The sequence below is a fragment of the Pleurodeles waltl genome, chromosome 7 (genome assembly GCF_031143425.1).
Source record: "Pleurodeles waltl isolate 20211129_DDA chromosome 7, aPleWal1.hap1.20221129, whole genome shotgun sequence".
Classification (NCBI taxonomy): Eukaryota; Metazoa; Chordata; class Amphibia; order Caudata; family Salamandridae; genus Pleurodeles; species Pleurodeles waltl.
Window position 1 is genome coordinate 766,479,531 of NC_090446.1, and position 22,288 is coordinate 766,501,818.

General features: G+C 47.4%; 1 protein-coding gene across 4 annotated transcripts in view; it reads right to left on the bottom strand.

Moving 5' to 3' along the window:
• The window catches only part of JADE2 (jade family PHD finger 2), a 426,950-nt gene that overhangs the window by 324,320 nt on the left and 80,342 nt on the right, over nt 1-22,288 (bottom strand). For all 4 annotated transcript variants that reach the window (XM_069199256.1, XM_069199259.1, XM_069199257.1 and 1 more), the window contains exons 2-4: nt 19,644-19,701; nt 18,854-18,939; nt 5,130-5,287 (exon numbers count right to left, since the gene is read on the bottom strand). In XM_069199256.1, coding sequence (XP_069055357.1) covers nt 5,130-5,287; nt 18,854-18,939; nt 19,644-19,701 — 302 coding nt within the window. The remainder of the gene's footprint in view (nt 1-5,129; nt 5,288-18,853; nt 18,940-19,643; nt 19,702-22,288) is intronic.

Here is a 22,288-nt window from a genome sequence, read left to right on the forward strand (position 1 = left end):
CAAGTCACATTTCTAATCCTAATTACTATAGGGGAAGCGGGTGTGCGGTTCATTCCTATTCTCTTGCACATTATTTACACTTAATGTGCCATGGACGGTTGTGGTCTCAGCAAAGGCGTACACATCTGGCCACACAGAATCCACTGTTCAATCATTAAATCAATCCACCGCTAATATGTAGGAGTGTACTCTCATGTAGAATCTAGACTACTTGCACCTCTCCATTCATAAGTACAACGTTGTTCTGGGCCCTTTGGGTCTTCGTTTTAATGAAGCCTGCCCAGTGCAAGCTCCATGGTCTGTTCTGTTTACACCAGTAGTCCCCTTTATTTTGTCCAAAGCTGCTGGTGGATCTTCAGGCTGTGCACACGGTTTGGGCAAACCACTCCACCCGGCGGCCCCACCGCTGCAACCATGCAGTGTGTGCCGGCCTATCGACCAGGCCGCCGCACCAGTCCCCCAAACAGAGGAGTTGCGCCGAGCACTTAGGGGCCGCCCAGTCACTGCAGCGCAGCTTCGTGGAGGCGAGGAGAGGGGCACCGAGCCTCCTCGATAATGTTGGCCAGCCCGCTCCCACTCACCTCCAAACGTCTCCAGAGCTCCAGGCACCGATCCCTTATCCGACGCAGTCCACTCTATGACAGGCTATGCAGTGTGTGCTGGCCTATCGACCAGGCGGCCGCATCAGTCCACTCAAACACAGGAGGTGCCGCTGGTCACAAAGAGGCCGCCCACTCACTGCAGCGCAGCTTCGTGGAGGCGAGGAGCAGGGCCTCCACGATCATGCGGCTCACCCGCTCCCAATCACCTCCAAGCGTCTCCAGGGTTCCAGGCCCCAATCCCTCCTCCGACGTAGTCCGTTCTATGGCAGGTTAGTGCGTCTGTCCTCAGCCAGCGGCTCGCAACCGTACCCACTACTGCTGGGTGCTCACCTGGGCTGCACAGCGCACCCCGCCCAGGCCGCTCCAGTTTTTCAGGAATCGTTTTCATTACTGCACGGCCCCGTTACACCGCCTATCCAGGCCTCTTAACCACTTGGAGCCAGTGGTGTGCATAAAGGAGAGGATTATACCAGATTTAGCAGGGCTGGCCTGGGAGCCTCCACACTACACGTCCATCTTGGCGGAGTCAGCCATGCACCCACCCATACCACCCCCTCCCAAGATCACAGTGGGTGATTTCAGTCATGCAGGTACTGTCTGAACTTGATACATGTACTGGGCATTTTGTCAATCAGGCAGAGAATGAGTTGTGCATGGTCGGCATAGGAAAGGAAGTCGATTTAGTGACAGCAGGTCCTTGTGGAAATCTGCAGATGTAGTTGTGAGTATCCGTGGTGTAGTGTGTAAGGAGAAGGAGCAGATCCACTGGAGTGCATGTCCTTGGATTTTGAGGTCATGGAGGCATTGGATGAGGATGGATGGGAGACTGTGTTCAATGCTGCGGAGAGGTCAAGGAGGATGAGGGCTGCTGTGTCTCCTCTTTCTACAGTTGTCGCTGGCAGTGATGAGGGCAGTTCCCATGTTATAGTTTGGTCTCAAACCAGACTGAATTTCAGTGGTCAGTAAGCTATTCAATGAGGTGTCTATTGATGATTTTCTCTAAGACCTTGCTGTGTAGCGGGCAGCAAATTCACAGCAGAATATTAACCCCAGGGTTTCAGTCCCAGTGAAGGCGCACCATCACAATGCCATCCTCCTTCACTGAGAGCCAGATGGAGCTTTGATTTCTGAAAGCACAGGTTTAAGATTGTGGCAAAGATCACTGTGCATGAGACATCTCTAGAATGACTGTCCGCCCATAAAGCTCTGTATGTATCACTACTGTCCTTAGATTTACATGGCAATGGTCTGAAAAGCCTTTCTTTACCAGCGGTATCCCCTCTTACAGAAAGGCAAGGACAATTTTGTGTGCATCTTCAGCAACAAAGAACAGGTTCAAAAGAAGTCCATCCACCACTTGTTCTGAAACTGAGCTGCCTGGAGTGCATACAACAACTCAAAAAATGTACAAGCTAGTGTATACATAGCAGACAGTGCATGGCCACTTCTGAGCCAACGTACTGAAGTGGAACATGTTCATGATACAGCTGCACGATCACCGGGTTCCATTTTCATTACTACTGCCACCATGTCAAAATGAAGCTTGGAATCCTTGGGACTGAAAGAAGATCTAAGGAGTGACAAAATCACCAGTGCAAGCTACAGTGATTTTTTTTAACTGAATCACACTGAGCTGCGCTCATTCTTTTGCTCAACACAGAGAATGTGCTGGAACAGTAAATGCTGCATAGAACCCAGTGATAGAGTGCTTTGGGAAACTCGCACATGCCTGGAAGCGGTACAGTCCCCAGATTGTTTTCAAATAAACAAAGGCCCACATGCTTTGTAAAAATCAATTCTTAGCAGTCTTTGTGCTGGCTTTCAAATAAATACAAAATTCTACAAGCATGCCCCAACAATGTAAAGTTAGCCGACAACTAAAGGCCTCCTGGAGGTAATGACTTTTCTTTACTACTTCACCTACAAATTAGAAGTTTGCTCTCTACAAAGATGTATAGCTTACAGTATGCATATTAATTCCTTAGCAGACATCTCCACTATGACCAAGTAGAGAAGGGATATGCTTGAATCAGAAAGAAGTACCGCATCTATTTACCCAGTCCTTTCTTATTATCTCAGGACGATGTAAAAGACAGTGTGACACGAATTAGCAATTTTGGAGTACTGGGTACCACACAATATTTATCTGATGTTCCAAGTAGAAAATATTAATTCAGTTCATCTTTGCCATTTGTCTGGGGAACGGAGCATGAGGAACATGTATTAAATGCTCACCATTTATTTTTATCAACTGCAATCAAATGCTAACGGGTGCAAACGTATTCCCATATACATATCCTGGGTATAAGGCGGGACTGGACTGCTGGAAATAGGAGTTCAAGTGCTGGGAAATAGGGCAGGCAGGGAGGTGAGGGAAATAATGAAAGATTACTTGGGAGAGCAAATACAAGGAAAGAATAGACAAAAGGGAATCAGGAGCAGGAAAGTGGGAAGGATGGACTGGCAACAGGAACAAATAAGGGGAGAAAGGAAATAAAAGAGTAAGAACCAGGAAAATACCATCCCTATAATCTTTTAAGGAGCAAAATGAATAAACACTGATAACCGTTGATTTTTACAATTATTATAAACATTGGAAAACACTTGAAAAAACTTACCAGAATTCACAACAAACTAAAAACAGAAAAGCCTAAATATAATTATAATTCTAACCCTATCTAACTGAAGAAATGTGATTATTTAACAAGGGTCCGTTTCTTAAAAACCTTCCAGTACCTTATCCCCCTTTTACTTTTCAATCCAATCTGCTTGCTAATTATGTTCTTTTCTCCTGGAAATGAAACTAAAGGTATACAAAACTAGTCTCTATGCAACTGAGTCTATCATATGAACTTCCAATCCTAATTAGACTGTACCACAAGGCAAGAACTTGATTAAAGAACCAGGAGGTAAATCAAGTTATCTGGTGAAAACGAACTGGGCACAAATCATCACTTGGAACCTCGAGTACAGTTCATTCCATCAGGAAATTTGACATACTGAAGAGGTTGTGGCTATTTCCCCTTGCGTGAATTTGGTAAATATCAATCTAGCCAAAATTTCTATCCTACCCAACAATAATTTTCAGCTGCAAACTACCGCCCTCAACATCAGTAAAACAGCTATTGCTGGAATATAGGGCATAATCATCTATATTATCTGAGCTTTGCTAGGTGCATGGTTAGATTGGAAGATGATGAGAAGCCCCTGAAGAACCTTAAAGTATTGACTGGGTTGGTAAATCCCTCAGATAAGGTGAATGATTTTCTAGCCATGCGTTTACCACTTTCTGAAGCAGTGTTTTTATACAAACTCAGAGCACCAAGATTCTTCAACAAGATCTTCCTAAAGTCCAGGTTTCTGTGGTAAGGAATTTGTATGATATTAGGAGGGTAGCTAAGATTCTATATCATAGGTTCTTTCAACCTCTTTCGATTCAAAGGGCTTACCAGACTTTAAATACCTCGCTCAGCTTACCTTTAAAAGCTTTGGGTTCAAGTACTGGGAGATCACCAGGTTGATGGTGCTCTCAGCTTTCAATAAAGATCTTCCTGAATGGGCCCCTTAATTTTAAGGAACCTGTATACTCAGTTGTAGGGTTGGAATTGGAGTTAAGAAAACAGCAGACCTTATTTGGTACTGAATGAAAGTTTAACCAGTGGGAAGGGAAGAAGGTTGGGTAGTTTTTTTTTAAACAGATAAGAAGGGAGTTTTGATACTGCACATCATGCTTCAGAAGATTACAAAACAGGAGATGAAGCCAATGCAGTAAGTGTGACTGGGAATCTTGCCACTGCTGGAGTTCCATCGTAAATGAGACCTGTCTACAGATTCTCTCAAGAGCCAGCATTTATCCTGGATTTACAGCTTGTATTGGATTTTAAAGAAGCTAGAAAAATTCAGAAGGCTGCAGTCTGCCAAAAATATGGTACTTATGACTTGAATTACCTACATGTTTTCTAGCTGCTATTGCCCACCTGACTTTTGGCATTATATATGTATGTCGCTCTGGACCAACACTTTGATGTCAGCTACAGTCTGGCTATTTTCAGTATCTTCACAGCTAGCATGTTTTTAATTCGATCAGAAAGATTATTTTTATACTGATTACAAGAATGAAGTGTACGCACTGGAATTCATAATCCCCAGCCAGTGAAGGCCAATGGTTATGCATTCCAAGAAGGATTTTTAGGGTGGAATTAAATAATCCCAGTATGTTTATCTGACTTCTGGATTCCTTTAAACACTTTGCTGGAAGGTGCTTCTTGACCTACAGTACATTCTTTATATTTCCCAATTGGAACTGAGAATCTAAATTATGGCTTAGCAATTTTTCAATAAGGGTTGTATAAAAAAATCTGACGGAGTTTGATGTCTTAAATGACAAATTTCACACATACAATAAGGCACTTTTACTGGTAGTCCTTCTTACATTGAAACACAGAAAGAGTAACTGTGTGATAATGACTAATTCAGCTAGTTAAAGATTAGTAAGGGCAGGACAGCAAATAGAGCACATATACATACCTAACCTCTGCATTAGGTACTGCCTCCACATTTGCTGGAACTTGGACTCCCTTTTCCCATTCCTGCCTCCATGGATCAGCTAATATATAGTACTCATCTGGTCCAAGCTGATACGAGTCTGGAATTTTCATGGCAGTTATCAGGTCAGTACGAAAAACCTTTAACGAAAAAAAGTTTCATTTTCCATTACTGAACTAGGGCCATGGTTCAAATTCATCAATACCTCACTATCAGACAGTGACACTGCTAACCAAGTAAGACGGAAATGTATCCTGTTTCGCCCCAACAATAATACTCACTAAACGCATGAACACTAAACAGTTTCACCTATTTGCATGACCCTGACCTCGCCCTCTACAAAGGAAATAAAGATCGTTTTGGACAATACTCTGAAAGTTAACATTTTCACAGAAAAAAAAGAAACAGAAAAAATGAAATAAACTGTGGAGACAGTCAACATCAAAGGACCAGGAGAAAAACCGCCCTTCCTTTACCCCCGTTGTAAAATGCACAGCTGTAGAAGTTGACTTTCAGTTTATGGTGACTTTCACACAAGAGACTGGCCACCTGAACATTGTGTCATGGTTTCAGGGAATGGAAGGTGAGTTATTCATGCTTAAGATCCCCACCAGTGTCAAGGATAAACCTTCATGCTATGTGCATTTTTAGTAGCGCTTCTTCTTCCTCTTCTCCTACATAAAAAGGACCTTGCCATTATGCCCTAGTGCATTTGTGCACATTAGACTGCAACTTTCTATTCAATGAATTCAAGAAGATGTCTCAGCTGGAGAGCTAAGTCCAAAAAAAACATCACTGTCTGTGGTCAACAGTCTGCAATGTCACTAAGTATTAATGCACTAGATCGTTTAAATCAGAAAAAGGGGACGACTGGAGTGAGTACTCGCACCTTCCTTTTTCCAATGTATAACAATGATCTGGAGAACAGCCAGACCACAATATTCGGAAAGGGACTTTGCCATCTTTTTATTTATGTCGACGATGTTGACCTGACGTCAAGAACAGTGACGGGCCTCAAGAAATTAGTGACTAAATATGTACATTAATTAAAAAGCTTAAAATGTGCCAAATCTTAGATCATGTCCCAAGGGTAGATCGCTCCCCCTGCTGCTGCAGCTCCTCCAGGTTCCTGAGTTCCTGAGACCCACCCCACAGTAAGTACCCCCCACCTCCCAGCCCCTCGTTCTGCCCCGCGCTACTCATCCTCTCTCCTGCTCCTGCTTCTTTTCCTCTTTCCTTCTTCTCTGTTCTTCCTCCTCGCTCCTCGTCTGTATTCTTCTTCTGTACTCCTCTTCTCCCCGTCTTCTCTCCTCTTCTCTTCTTCCTCATCTTCTGCTGTGGTATTCTGCACCCTGTTTCTTCGTTTTTTGTATCTCCCTCCGTGTTCTTCTGTGTTCTTCTGTGTTCCTCTGTGTTCTTCTGTCTTCCTCTGTCTTCTTCTGTCTTCTTCTGTCTTCCTCGGTGTTCTTCTGTCTCCCTCTGTGTTCTTCTGTATTCTTCTCTGTTCTTCTGTCTTCCTCTGTCTTCTTCTGTCTTCCTCTGTGTTCTTCTGTATTCTTCTGTATTCTTCTCTACTCCTCTCTGTTCTTCTGTGTTCTTCTGTGTGTCTTCTGCTCTTCCGGTCTTCTGCTCTTCCGGTCTTCAGTCCTTCCGGTCTTCAGTCCTTCCGGTCTTCTGCTCTTCTGTTCTTCTTGTCTTCTTGTCTTCTGCCTTCGGCTCTTCTGCCTCCTCCGTCCTCTTCTCCCCGCGACTGCCCTCCTGCTCCTGCCTCATCCCCCTCCCCCACTCGCATCCCCCCCTCTATCTCCCCTATCTAACCCGTTCACTTTCTACCTCCCTCACTCCTCCTATCTACCTATCTCTCCATCTCTCTATCCCACTATCCAACTCCCTCACTCTCCACCTCCTCCTATCTTCCTATCTCTCTATCTTTTTCCCTATCTATCGATTTCTCTATCTACCTTTTCTCTCTACCTATTTCTCTATCTCTCCCCCCCTCCCGCCACCCCCTCTATTACCTATCTTCCTATCCCCTCACTCTACCTCTCACCCTCACCCACCTCTACAACCCCCCCTCCCCTATCTTCACAACCCTACACCTATCTTTCTCCCTAATCTCCTAAACCTCCTAACACTCTCCCCCCTCCACCCTTAAACCCCCCTCCCCCAGCTCTTCTCACTCTACCTGTCCCCCCCCTCCCTCGCGCTTTCCCGCCGCGACCTCCTGCACGCCCCCGCCCCCCAGCTCCCATTCGCCCCCAGCTGACCCCTCCCCCCCCACCTACCTCATATGGCGGCCGCTGCGCGACAGTGGTAGCGACCCTTGACCCAAGGGTAGGTCGCTCCCCCTGCCGCTGCAGCTCCTCCAGGTTCCTGAGTTCCTGAGACCCACCCCACAGTAAGTACCCCCCACCTCCCAGCCCCTCGTTCTGCCCCACGCTACTCACCCTCTCTCCTGCTCCTGCTTCTTTTCCTCTTTCCTTCTTCTCTGTTCTTCCTCCTCGCTCCTCGTCTGTATTCTTTTTCTGTACTCCTCTTCTCTCCTCTTCTCTTCTTCCTCATCTTCTGCTGTGGTATTCTGCACCCTGTTTCTTCGTTTTTTGTATCTCCCTCCGTGTTCTTCTGTGTTCTTCTGTGTTCCTCTGTGTTCTTCTGTGTTCCTCTGTCTTCCTCTGTCTTCCTCGGTGTTCTTCTGTCTCCCTCTGTGTTCTTCTGTATTCTTCTGTCTTCCTCTGTGTTCTTCTGTATTCTTCTCTGTTCTTCTGTACTCCTCTCTGTTCTTCTGTGTTCTTCTGTGTGTCTTCTGCTCTTCAGGTCTTCTGCTCTTCCGGTCTTCAGTCCTTCCGGTCTTCTGCTCTTCTTTTCTTCTGTTCTTCTGTTCTTCTTTTCTTCTGTTCTTCTGTTCTTCTTTTCTTCTTGTCTTCTTGTCTTCTTGTCTTCTTGTCTTCTGCACTCGGCTCTTCTGCCTCCTCCGTCCTCTCCCCCCCGCGCCTGCCCTCCTGCCTCATCCCCCTCCCCCACTCGCATCCCCCCCTCTATCTCCCCTATCTAACCCGTTCACTTTCTACCTCCCTCACTCCTCCTATCTACCTATCTCTCCATCTCTCTATCCCACTATCCAACTCCCTCACTCTCCACCTCCTCCTATCTTCCTATCTTCCTATCTCTCTATCTTTTTCCCTATCTATCGATTTCTCTATCTACCTTTTCTCTCTACCTATTTCTCTATCTCTCCCCCCCTCCCGCCACCCCCTCTATTACCTATCTTCCTATCCCCTCACTCTACCTCTCACCCTCACCCACCTCTACAACCCCCCTCCCCTATCTTCACAACCCTACACCTATCTTTCTCCCTAATCTCCTAAACCTCCTAACACTCTCCCCCCTCCACCCTTAAACCCCCCTCCCCCAGCTCTTCTCACTCTACCTGTCCCCCCCCTCCCTCGCGCTTTCCCGCCGCGACCTCCTGCACGCCCCCGCCCCCCAGCTCCCATTTGCCCCCAGCTGACCCCTCCCCCCCCTCCTACCTCATATGGCGGCCACTGCGCGACAGTGGTAGCGACCCTTGACCCAAGGGTAGGTCGCTCCCCCTGCCGCTGCAGCTCCTCCAGGTTCCTGAGTTCCTGAGACCCACCCCACAGTAAGTACCCCCCACCTCCCAGCCCCTCGTTCTGCCCCGCGCTACTCACCCTCTCTCCTGCTCCTGCTTCTTTTCCTCTTTCCTTCTTCTCTGTTCTTCCTCCTCGCTCCTCGTCTGTGTTCTTCTTCTGTACTCCTCTTCTCCCCTTCTCCCTCATCTTCTGCTGTGGTATTCTGCACCCTGTTTCTTCGTTTTTTGTATCTCCCTCCGTGTTCTTCTGTGTTCTTCTGTGTTCCTCTGTGTTCTTCTGTCTTCCTCTGTCTTCTTCTGTCTTCTTCGGTGTTCTTCTGTCTCCCTCTGTGTTCTTCTGTATTCTTCTCTGTTCTTCTGTATTCTTCTCTGTTCTTCTGTCTTCCTCTGTCTTCTTCTGTCTTCCTCTGTGTTCTTCTGTATTCTTCTCTGTTCTTCTGTACTCCTCTCTGTTCTTCTGTGTTCTTCTGTGTGTCTTCTGCTCTTCCGGTCTTCTGCTCTTCCGGTCTTCAGTCCTTCCGGTCTTCTGCTCTTCTGTTCTTCTTGTCTTCTTGTCTTCTGCCTTCGGCTCTTCTGCCTCCTCCGTCCTCTTCTCCCCGCGCCTGCCCTCCTGCTCCTGCCTCATCCCCCTCCCCCACTCGCATCCCCCCCTCTATCTCCCCTATCTAACCCATTCACTTTCTACCTCCCTCACTCCTCCTATCTACCTATCTCTCCATCTCTCTATCCCACTATCCAACTCCCTCACTCTCCACCTCCTCCTATCTTCCTATCTCTCTATCTTTTTCCCTATCTATCGATTTCTCTATCTACCTTTTCTCTCTACCTATTTCTCTATCTCTCCCCCCCTCCCGCCACCCCCTCTATTACCTATCTTCCTATCCCCTCACTCTACCTCTCACCCTCACCCACCTCTACAACCCCCCCTCCCCTATCTTCACAACCCTACACCTATCTTTCTCCCTAATCTCCTAAACCTCCTAACACTCTCCCCCCTCCACCCTTAAACCCCCCTCCCCCAGCTCTTCTCACTCTACCTGTCCCCCCCCCCCCCCTCGCGCTTTCCCGCCGCGACCTCCTGCACGCCCCCGCCCCCCAGCTCCCATTCGCCCCCAGCTGACCCCTCCCCCCCCCACCTACCTCATATGGCGGCCGCTGCGCGACAGTGGTAGCGACCCTTGACCCAAGGGTAGGTCGTTCCCCCTGCCGCTGCAGCTCCTCCAGGTTCCTGAGTTCCTGAGACCCACCCCACAGTAAGTACCCCCCACCTCCCAGCCCCTCGTTCTGCCCCACGCTACTCACCCTCTCTCCTGCTCCTGCTTCTTTTCCTCTTTCCTTCTTCTCTGTTCTTCCTCCTCGCTCCTCGTCTGTATTCTTTTTCTGTACTCCTCTTCTCTCCTCTTCTCTTCTTCCTCATCTTCTGCTGTGGTATTCTGCACCCTGTTTCTTCGTTTTTTGTATCTCCCTCCGTGTTCTTCTGTGTTCCTCTGTGTTCTTCTGTGTTCCTCTGTCTTCCTCTGTCTTCCTCTGTCTTCCTCTGTCTTCCTCTGTCTTCCTCTGTCTTCCTCTGTCTCCCTCTGTGTTCTTCTGTATTCTTCTCTGTTCTTCTGTCTTCCTCTGTCTTCCTCTGTGTTCTTCTGTATTCTTCTCTGTTCTTCTGTACTCCTCTCTGTTCTTCTGTGTTCTTCTGTGTGTCTTCTGCTCTTCAGGTCTTCTGCTCTTCCGGTCTTCAGTCCTTCCGGTCTTCTGCTCTTCTGTTCTTCTTTTCTTCTGTTCTTCTTTTCTTCTTGTCTTCTTGTCTTCTTGTCTTCTTGTCTTCTTGTCTTCTTGTCTTCTTGTCTTCTTGTCTTCTGCCTCCTCCGTCCTCTTCCCCCCGCGCCTGCCCTCCTGCTCCTGCCTCATCCCCCTCCCCCACTCGCATCCCCCCCCTCTATCTCCCCTATCTAACCCGTTCACTTTCTACCTCCCTCACTCCTCCTATCTACCTATCTCTCCATCTCTCTATCCCACTATCCAACTCCCTCACTCTCCACCTCCTCCTATCTTCCTATCTCTCTATCTTTTTCCCTATCTATCGATTTCTCTATCTACCTTTTCTCTCTACCTATTTCTCTATCTCTCCCCCCCTCCCGCCACCCCCTCTATTACCTATCTTCCTATCCCCTCACTCTACCTCTCACCCTCACCCACCTCTACAACCCCCCCTCCCCTATCTTCACAACCCTACACCTATCTTTCTCCCTAATCTCCTAAACCTCCTAACACTCTCCCCCCTCCACCCTTAAACCCCCCTCCCCCAGCTCTTCTCACTCTACCTGTCCCCCCCCCTCCCTCGCGCTTTCCCGCCGCGACCTCCTGCACGCCTCCGCCCCCCAGCTCCCATTCGCCCCCAGCTGACCCCTCCCCCCCTCCTACCTCATATGGCGGCCACTGCGCGACAGTGGTAGCGACCTTTGACCCAAGGGTAGGTCGCTCCCCCTGCCGCTGCAGCTCCTCCAGGTTCCTGAGTTCCTGAGACCCACCCCACAGTAAGTACCCCCCACCTCCCAGCCCCTCGTTCTGCCCCGCGCTACTCACCCTCTCTCCTGCTCCTGCTTCTTTTCCTCTTTCCTTCTTCTCTGTTCTTCCTCCTCGCTCCTCGTCTGTATTCTTCTTCTGTACTCCTCTTCTCCCTGTCTTCTCTCCTCTTCTCTTCTTCCTCATCTTCTGCTGTGGTATTCTGCACCCTGTTTCTTTGTTTTTTGTATCTCCCTCCGTGTTCTTCTGTCTTCCTCTGTCTTCTTCTGTCTTCCTCTGTCTTCTTCTGTCTTCCTCTGTCTTCTTCTGTCTCCCTCTGTCTTCTTCTGTCTCCCTCTGTGTTCTTCTGTCTCCCTCTGTGTTCTTCTGTCTCCCTCTGTGTTCTTCTGTCTCCCTCTGTGTTCTTCTGTCTCCCTCTGTGTTCTTCTGTCTCCCTCTGTGTTCTTCTGTCTCCCTCTGTGTTCTTCTGTCTCCCTCTGTGTTCTTCTGTCTCCCTCTGTGTTCTTCTGTCTCCCTCTGTGTTCTTCTGTCTCCCTCTGTGTTCTTCTGTCTCCCTCTGTGTTCTTCTGTCTCCCTCTGTGTTCTTCTGTATTCTTCTCTGTTCTTCTGTATTCTTCTCTGTTCTTCTGTATTCTTCTCTGTTCTTCTGTCTTCCTCTGTCTTCTTCTGTCTTCCTCTGTGTTCTTCTGTATTCTTCTCTGTTCTTCTGTACTCCTCTCTGTTCTTCTGTGTTCTTCTGTGTGTCTTCTGCTCTTCCGGTCTTCAGTCCTTCCGGTCTTCTGCTCTTCTGTTCTTCTTTTCTTCTGTTCTTCTGTTCTTCTTTTCTTCTTGTCTTCTTGTCTTCTTTTCTTCTTGTCTTCTTGTCTTCTGCCTTCGGCTCTTCTGCCTCCTCCGTCCTCTTCTCCCCACGCCTGCCCTCCTGCTCCTGCCTCATCCCCCTCCCCCACTCGCATCCCCCCCTCTATCTCCCCTATCTAACCCGTTCACTTTCTACCTCCCTCACTCCTCCTATCTACCTATCTCTCCATCTCTCTATCCAACTCCCTCACTCTCCACCTCCTCCTATCTTCCTATCTCTCTATCTTTTTCCCTATCTACCTTTTCTCTCTACCTATTTCTCTATCTCTCCCCCCCTCCCGCCACCCCCTCTATTACCTATCTTCCTATCCCCTCACTCTACCTCTCACCCTCACCCACCTCTACAACCCCCCCCTCCCCTATCTTCACAACCCTACACCTATCTTTCTCCCTAATCTCCTAAACCTCCTAACACTCTCCCCCCTCCACCCTTAAACCCCCCTCCCCCAGCTCTTCTCACTCTACTTGTCCCCCACCCTCCCTCGCGCTTTCCCGCCGCGACCTCCTGCACGCCCCCGCCCCCCAGCTCCCATTCGCCCCCAGCTGACCCCTCCCCCCCCTCCTACCTCATATGGCGGCCGCTGCGCGAGAGCGCAGCGGGCGCGCGCAGCGGGTGCGCCAGAGGCAAGCCCGTCTGCGCCCGTCCGCGCCTGGCCCGCGCCCAGCGCCATGACCCCTGGTCCCCAGCGCTCCCAAGCCCCGATGATCCGCTATGACCCCACCACCCTCCATGCCCTCAACCCAGGACGCTCCAACACCTGCTTCCAAGCTCACCCCAAACGCACTCATGGACCCTTCGCCTGCAACTCCTGCAAACGCATCTTCCACCACGCAACAACTACGACCACAAGCCCACGCGCCATCAACCACCTCAAGTGCATCCTAGTCAACGCTCGCTCCGTTCACAAACACGCCGTTGAACTCTGGGACCTCCTAGACTCCACAGCACCGGACGTCGCCTTCATCACGGAGACCTGGATGAACGCCTCCTCTGCTCCAGACATCGCCACCGCCATCCCCGAAGGCTACAAGATCTCCAGGAAAGACCGCACCAACCAAGTAGGAGGAGGCATCGCCATCGTCTTCAAAGACTCCATCAGCGTCACCACCTCCACTGAAGACTCCCCTCTTGCCGCTGAACACCTGCATTTTCAGATTCACACCGACCCGAGGACCACCCTCAGAGGATCCCTCGTCTACCGTCCTCCCGGACCTCGCGCCCCTTTCAGCAACACCATCGCCGACTTCATCTCCCCGCACGCCCTCGCCTCACCGGACTACATCCTCCTAGGCGACCTCAACTTCCATCTGGAACAAAACAACGACCCCAACACCACCACCCTGCTCGACAACCTCGCCAACCTCGGCCTCAAACAACTGGTGAACACTGCCACCCACATCGCCGGACACACACTTGACCCTATCTTCTCCGCCAGCAAACACGTCTTCTTCAGCCACGCCTCCGCCCTTCATTGGACCGACCACAGCTGCGTCCACTTCACATTCCGACGCGAGACCCGCCACCTCCGCACTCAACCCATCCCTCGCCAACAGTGGAACAAGATCCCTGAAGAGCAACTCTTCGCCGCACTCGCCGCCAACCAACCCACCCTCACCACCGACCCCAACGTCGCAGCCCTCAACCTCACAAACTGGATCTCCAACTGCGCAGACAACCTTGCTCCCCTCAAACGCTCGCAGCGACAGAACAACACCAAGAAACCCCTCTGGTTCTCTGACACCCTCAAAGAATCAAAGAAAACTTGTCGCGCACTTGAGAAAGCCTGGCGCAAGGACCGCACCGCTGACAACATGACCGCCCTCAAGAACGCTACCCGCAAACACCACCACCTGATCCGCACTGCCAAAAGGAATTTTTTCACCGACAGACTGGACAAAAACAGCCACAACAGCAGAGAACTCTTCAGCATCGTCAAGGAGTTCTCCAACCCCAGCGCCAACGCCAACGCTGTCACGCCCTCACAGGATCTATTCAAATCCCTCGCCACTTTCTTCCATCGCAAGATCAGCGACCTCCACGACAGCTTCGGACACCAGACCCAACCTAACACCACCGAACCCACATCCCCGACCATCACCCTCAACAACTGGACCCACATCAGCACGGAAGAAACCAAATCCATCATGAACTCTATCCACTCCGGCGCCCCTTCGGACCCCTGCCCGCACTTCATCTTTAACAAAGCCGACAACATCATCGCCCCGCACCTCCAGACCGTCATCAACTCTTCTTTTTCTTCTGCTACCTTCCCCGAATGCTGGAAACACGCCGAAGTCAACGCCCTACTAAAGAAACCTACGGCTGACCCGAGCGACCTGAAAAACTTCCGCCCCATCTCCCTTCTGCCTTTCCCAGCCAAAGTAATAGAGAAGACCGTCAACAAACAGCTGACCACCTTCCTGGAAGACAACAACCTGCTCGACCCCTCACAGACCAGATTCCGAACCAACCACAGCACTGAAACCGCCCTCATCTCAGTCACAGACGACATCAGAACCCTGATGGACAACGGTGAAACAGTCGCCCTCATTCTTCTCGACCTCTCGGCTGCCTTTGACACCGTCTGTCACCGCACCCTAATCACCCGCCTCCGCTCCACCGGGATCCAAGACCAGGCCCTGGACTGGATCGCCTCCTTCCTCGTAAACCGCTCCCAAAGAGTCTACCTCCCTCCGTTTCGCTCAGAACCCACTGAGATCATCTGCGGCGTACCTCAAGGCTCATCACTCAGCCCGACACTCTTCAATGTCTACAAGAGCCCCCTCGCTAACATCGTACGCAAGCACGACATCATCATCACCTCCTACGCCGATGACACCCAACTTAAACTCTCCCTCACCAAGGACCCCGCCAGCGCCAAGACCAACCTACAAGAGGGTATGAAGGACGTCGCAGATTGGATGAGGCTCAGCCGCCTAAAGCTGAACTCTGAAAAAACTGAAGTCCTCATCCTCGGCAACACCCCGTCCGCCTGGGACGACTCCTGGTGGCCCACGGCCCTCGGCACCGCACCGACCCCCGCAGACCACGCCCGCAACCTCGGCTTCATCTTGGACCCCCTTCTCACCATGACCAAGCAAGTCAACGCCGTGTCCTCCGCCTGCTTCCTCACCCTCCGCATGCTCCGCAAGATCTTCCGCTGGATCCCCGCCGACAGCAGAAAAACCGTGACCCACGCCCTCGTCACGAGCCGCCTGGACTACGGCAACACCCTCTACGCTGGGACCACCGCCAAACTCCAAAATCGCCTGCAACGCATTCAAAACGCCTCAGCCCGCCTCATCCTCGACGTACCCCGCAACAGCCACATCTCCGCACACCTGAGACACCTGCATTGGCTCCCAGTCAGCAAAAGGATCACCTTCCGACTTCTCACCCACGCACACAAAGCCCTCCACGACAAGGGACCGGAATACCTCAACAGACGGCTCAACTTCTACGTCCCCACCCGCCCCCTCCGCTCCTCTGGCCTCGCACTCGCCGCCGTCCCTCGCATCCGACGCTCCACGGCGGGTGGGAGATCTTTCTCCTTCCTGGCGGCCAAGACCTGGAACTCCCTCCCCACCAGCCTCAGGACCACCCAGGACCACTCCGCTTTCCGGAGACTCCTAAAGACCTGGCTGTTCGAGCAGCGATAACCACCCCCTTTGTCCCTAGCGCCTTGAGACCCGCACGGGTGAGTAGCGCGCTTTATAAATGCTAATGATTTGATTTGATTAGGACCATAAGGTAAGAAAGCAAAAATGTAAAAAAGTAAAAAGTAAGTCTCTTGAAAGGGTACATTCTTTCCTTATCTAGAAGTAATCTTTGGCTCTAACTTAAACTAAGGACCTTTGCTATGGTCTAAATTAGCTGATTCTGCAAACATTAATAGTGCCGCCCTGAGTTTGTTTTTTTGTAAATATTCAGTGAGGGACTCCGTGTTCCATCTATACAATAAATGTATGTGGAAACAGATATGCACTGGTCTGGTATATGATGATATAACAGAAAGAAACCTTTCCAGATTGACGAAAATAGATTATTCTGTCAGACTCTTGGCCTGCTGTAGTTGGTTGCTACGTTTTCAGTGCAACAAGAGCTTTTTATACATTTTTTGAAGGGCACAATAAAATGTGCTGTTGTTGGTCGCAGTGGGGTCAAATTGTTGAGTTAACAAAATTAATTCGACAGACACTCTTGTCAAGGATAATACCTTTAATTTTACCCCATGGCTGGATTATATTCAGATCAAATGGGATACTATGAAGTGTGAATCATTTTAAGGTATCGTGAAAATAAAATCTATAAATTGCTTCTTTGTTCCATCCTGTAGCTTCACAAAAGACCACTGATCCACGCAAACAACTGTGTAGATTTATGCACTAGCTGAGATTTGTTCAGGCACAGAGCAGTACTTATGATGGGTTCCCTATCACCAGGTAAAAAATCCTTTAAATGCTTTTCAGGTTTGGCCTCCTTTCAGAATTACTTAGCCTTCCTAAGGCTAGGGCTGCAGAAGAGAACATGTGGACACAATGTCCTTCCAATATAAGCTTTATAATCGCCATAGGAAGAAGTTTTTTAAACCCATATGATTAAATCTCGAATATTGCACCTGCAGGCAAATTTTCAATTGACTTGCGATATATTTTGCCATGATCAGGTTGGCAATTTCCAAATGTATGTAGCAGTACTTAAGAGTAGACAACCTTGGGCAAATAAAGAATGTAAGCAAGCAGCATATATTAATCACTAGCAGCTGTATCATGAAGTCAAATGTTTTAATGCCTTGTGTTCTTCAGGTTTGCTACCCAAATAAGCAATTTCGACATAGTAGCTGACTGTAACAGTGTTTTGCAGTACGCTTTCAATTAACTATCACTAGTGGAACATCCTCTTAAATAGCAATATTGGGGCTGTAGATGGTTTACTAATGACCTGAGAGCTGAGAAACAACTAAAATAGCTATAAAGAGATGTAAGTCTAAGAAAGGTGTTTTTTTTTTTTTTTTTTTTTTAAAAAGGAAAATATTGACTATTTACAGCGTAAATGAAAAGTGAATATTAGTGTGACTGTAACCACGGCAGCCATGTTGGTGTACCTGTCTATTATGATTCTGAGCTGTACTCCACATCTTTGGTCTCAATCGTTGGCGGGACATGGGTGGGGGACATCCTGTGTTCGACTTACCAAGCAAGCATGTGTGAAATAAGAAGTTTTATTGTGTTTATTAACGGTATAAATGTAAAGAATTGAGATGCTAAAATTGTCGTCAGTGATGGTGATTACAGACTAAGCAGGTCTGGGTAGGGACGTGCGGAGAACTAGGAAAACCGCAGTTAAAAATGCACGTACAATCCACGGCATAGTGCACGATCCTGGTGAGGGGAGGGGGGGGCGGACAGAGTTGTACTTAGATCCCTTAGTACAGATCCTAGTCGATGAATGAGTGAATCAATGAGCTTCACTGATCTATCAGCTCGGAAGCTCGGCAAGCCCAAAAAAACGGCAACCTGAAAATTCCGAAAGCAAGGGGGTCAATTGTACATACGTGAAAATAACTTTCCTACCCACTTCCACAAGAGAGGAAGGAGCTGTTCGGCTCGTCCTTACCCCTTTTACCCATGTAACCAACACCCTCCACAGGATGAACTGCAGCGCAAAGCCGACGGTCCCTGGAGAGTGTACCTTGTTGTGAGTGAGGGTGCAGTAAGGAAAGGGAGGCAGAAAATCTAAAGCTGAAAAAGTCCTAGCAAAAGAGACCTGTACCCATGTGATGTACTACCAGTGTGGAACAAGCACTGGCAAAGCCAATAGGTTCTGCCTTTCCGAGATTTATTGGCTTTGTCAATGTTATTTTTAGACATATTGCACAGCAGCGCAGGCTGTTTTGCAACATTGCCTAAAGTATGGGAAAAAAATGCAAGCTCTGCGACGCTGTCAGTGTTGAGCACATTATAGTGCTTTTTTTTCCCTTTAAGCCATGTTACACAGCTGGCCACGGGTGGGGGTAGCAAGCAACATTAGGGAGGTAAGTAGGAGGAGGGATGGACAGCAGCGGACAGCGGGAGCAGGGCGTGGTTGGGGAAGCGATGCAAGCTGCAAGGCAAAACAGTGCATGGCAAAAAACAAAAAACAAGTACCTAGAGGAGCGGGCAGCTGGTGGAAGGACCCTGGCTCCAAACAGGAAGCTGTGCTAGGTCCATGTCCTACAGCATGGACAGAAGCCCAGACGCCCTGGGAGAAAACAGGAGGTGGAAGAGAGTGGCCAGGAGGAAGCAGGAGGCGTGACCAATAAGAAGGAAGGAAAAGTGAGTGAGGCAGAAGCCAACCAATGGTAAGTTTTGGTATTTAATAGTCGGGCTCTAATCCCATTTTTAGCTTGTTTTTTTTTTTTTTAACTAAAAGATTTTGCCGACACCTCACGCCACTGTCTTAGGCAAAACCTAAAAAGCACATACAGGTATATTAATGACTAGGTCAAGTGAATATCCCTATCCAAGTTCTGAAGACTGGGATGCACTACAAGGTGTGCCTGGCAATGGCCGAGTGCAGGCCCCTGGGGTGCCATGTGGGGCAGAAGCAAATCTAGCGCAAGCAAGTGTGGCAACTGCATCAAGCAACAACACAACTGGCAGAATGGCAACAACATTTTCTGCAAATAACATACACAGATAAGTAGATGAAACTAATACAAATGTATGGAAAAAAACCAACCTCAGAAGGTTTTTTGTCTTTCTGTCTTGTCCAGCTGCTTTTCGTAGTGGCCATTTTAGAACATCTTGACCAGGAGGTTGTATGACCTTAATAGGATAAAAGAAAACATTACAGGAGAAAGTGGATCCCTTTCTCAAGACAGGAGATCATCCTAGAACATAATAGGAGATTTCTTGATTTAGGCTATTTCTCATACGGTTATATAAATGAAACTAAAACATGTCAGGCATTAAGAATAAAATAAAAAATGGCTTAGGAGTAGACAGAAGAAGACTGTATAGTTCTACTGATGCTAATAGATGGTCTCAAATGGTCGTCAATAAAGAATAATATAACACTAGCCCTAAACCGCTAATCCATGTGCAGGTAAGGTCTCTGAATGGAGCACATCCTTGCTGCTTACAAAGCTAGCTAGGTTGAAGAATGGATTCATGCAAATTCCCTTCACGCCATGATGCTTTTCAAGTCGAGATTGTGCCAAGTATCTTCTGTACTTGCGCCATGCTACCCAAAATGTACGTCTGTGAATTGAACACTGAGGAATGAGAAGCCTTCCAAAGACAAGGGATTGGTCAGAAGGGCTTAATAGTCCGGGTGCAATGTAGCAAAGGTGAATGGAAATTCGGCAATTTAAATAAGGAGCTCCTGTATTTAAGGCCATCAAAAATGGATCTTGAAGCTTTTGATCAGGTCTTTAAGGCCGAAATTACCACTGCAGGCTTACACAAAGTAAATACTTCACATTCACAATTCTTTAGTTATTTCATCAGTATAAAATTTAAGGTCTTACTGTCAGCTGTGTCCGAGTCATCGCTGCTGAACGAGTACTTTCTCAGGTTCACTTCCATCTGCAACACAATAAATCGAATACCACATTAATTTTAGAGCAGGTCCAGAGATACTAACTAAATCATACAATGGGAAGACTGCATTTTGGTAACAGCTTCCCCTTGGTGTAATAGACTTTCTTCAAGTCGTAGACTGCCAGAAATGCTCCGTGGTCTTACTGAAGGTCATATGCAAAAACACTCAAGTTTATCCTACCACCTGAAGTAAATAGATGCACTGACATCTTAGAGCATCTCTTTAAAAAAGCAAGCAATGGCAAAGCCCATAGGTCTTGGCTGTGCAAAAAGGCCTGGCCTATGTAAGATGGCATACATCACACACCTTTGTCAATGCTTGTTTTTTTTTTATAAGTATAGCAACATGCCTCGAAAATTCATAAAAATGTTACCAGACCTACAGGTCAAGTGGCACTTGACCCCTAAGCCAGTGTCAAATTGTGTGATTCTAGGCGAATATGTTATTTCACCAACAAATGAATGAATTCAGCATGTCTGATGTACAAAAGCTGTCTTGTCTGATTCAATATACTAAACCTTGTAATTATGTATTTTCTGAATGTAGCCCACATATAGGATACACATGGCCCCTGACTTGCCTCTTAGTTCACTAACAGCATTGTCACCAGGGAGAGGGCTGGAATTTATCTCAGTTCATGTTTAAAAACTCTCACTTTTAATAAATATATTACTGAAGGAATGATACAGTAGCACACTGTCATTTACAGACAGCACATTTTCCATTGAAATTGCAACATTTCCCACTGACGTGCAGTTTTACTGATACAACTTTATAGTGTTTAAAAAAGCATAAGTGGAAATCACGTTTCAGCAAGTATTTATAATTTGCACATCACCAAAAAGTGTTAAGATTCGCTTTAATCCTATTGAAATCTTTGTTTCCTTCACACTTTAGAATGACAAAAAATATGCCTTCCTATCACAAACTATTTATACAGTTACAAGCGACTTAAATGATGTGTGTTAGAAAAAAGAAAAACCTGTTAGCCTTGAGGCTTTCATTTCACACTCCTTCTACCCAGGCATGCTTGTCAGACAGTTCTGTTTACACAATCCCCTAACTTTGAAGTCAGAGAAAGAAAAGTAACCACCAATATCCAGGACAAAATAAGCAGCAATTTGTAAGAATACTTAAATTGACGTTTGATCTGTCTTTGAATGCATAGTTAATGTTACAAGATAAAAACAATAAAAGGCATTTGTATTGCTCCTTAACTTTTTGAAGGAACCAAACAGCTGTTCTAGGCCAAAACAGGCTCTCTCGCCAAAACAGGCTAGTAAGCCCTTTTGCTCCCAATTTTCTGGATTCAGATTGTATTGACCTTGAACCCACGCACCATGATGCTTTTGGGTGACTGCGCTCATCAACAAATAAGCCATTGTACATGCCAGTACCATTTTAGACTATACTTTCCCTATACACTGAAGATTCTGGCAGTGACAACTATTTTTCCAGTGGCTATCACATCAGCTTGGTTGGTGAGCCAATTTCAAACTTTGTATGTGAAAGCTGTCTAACAGTCATTTCCTTCTGATAAATAACAACTGCAAATTAGACCAGTTGGACTATTTACGTTGTGCAAGAAATCCACTTTCCCACAGCATACTATTACCACGCATGCCTTTACCACAAAATAGCCTAGCCAGGAAATGGTATGTATGTGTGTGTTTGTGTGTATATATATATATATATGTGTATATATATATATATATATGTGTATATATATATATGTATATATATATATATATATATATATATATATTTATACATATATTTATTTCACTTAAAAACCAAAGGTTTCAGGGACATTATATTTAGGTTCTGAATTTACTTGCACAAAAACAATAGAAATTCAGCAGTTATGTTAGAGTTATTTCAAGTACCCATAACTCGCGCTCCCTCCATGATGTGAAAGATTTTGTCATGAGTGCTGTAATATCTGGGGTAATTAACAGTGCATGGTGAGACTGAGAGTTATAGTTACCTTAGGGCACAAGCTATAGTTACTTGAAATAACTAACTATAACTCCTAAAATCCTATTCCTATGAGTGAGTAAATTCAGAGCCTAACTATAACATCCGTGTAACTTTTGTTTATTACGTTCATATCTATGTTTTTTTAATCCTATTTCCGAACTATGACATCTGTGTAACCTTTGGTGTTTTGCAGTGAATTTCTATGTTTATTTTTCGTAAAGTAATTTTAATTACTATACATTAAACCAACCACCGCCATGCACAGCCTTTGGCCGTGTGCCCTAGGGGTTGGCCGCAGGGTCTGGTTTGAGGCCAGTCCCCACGGCCAACCCTCTATAACTACCCAGCCCTGGCCGCAAGGACTGGCCTGCCGCAGCCAACCTCCTATAATCACCCAACTCCACGTCATGCACGGCCTTGAGGGAGGGAGACAGAGATAGAGAGAGGGAGGGAGCGAGAGCGGGGGGGCTTTTTAGGCTTTAATGAATGATTATACTTAGAATGAGATTTTTCCTGACAAACAGAAAAGAAAGATGCATTTGTCAAGTGAAAAAAAGAGTTTGATGACCTTTCGGTAGGTAACTTAAATAT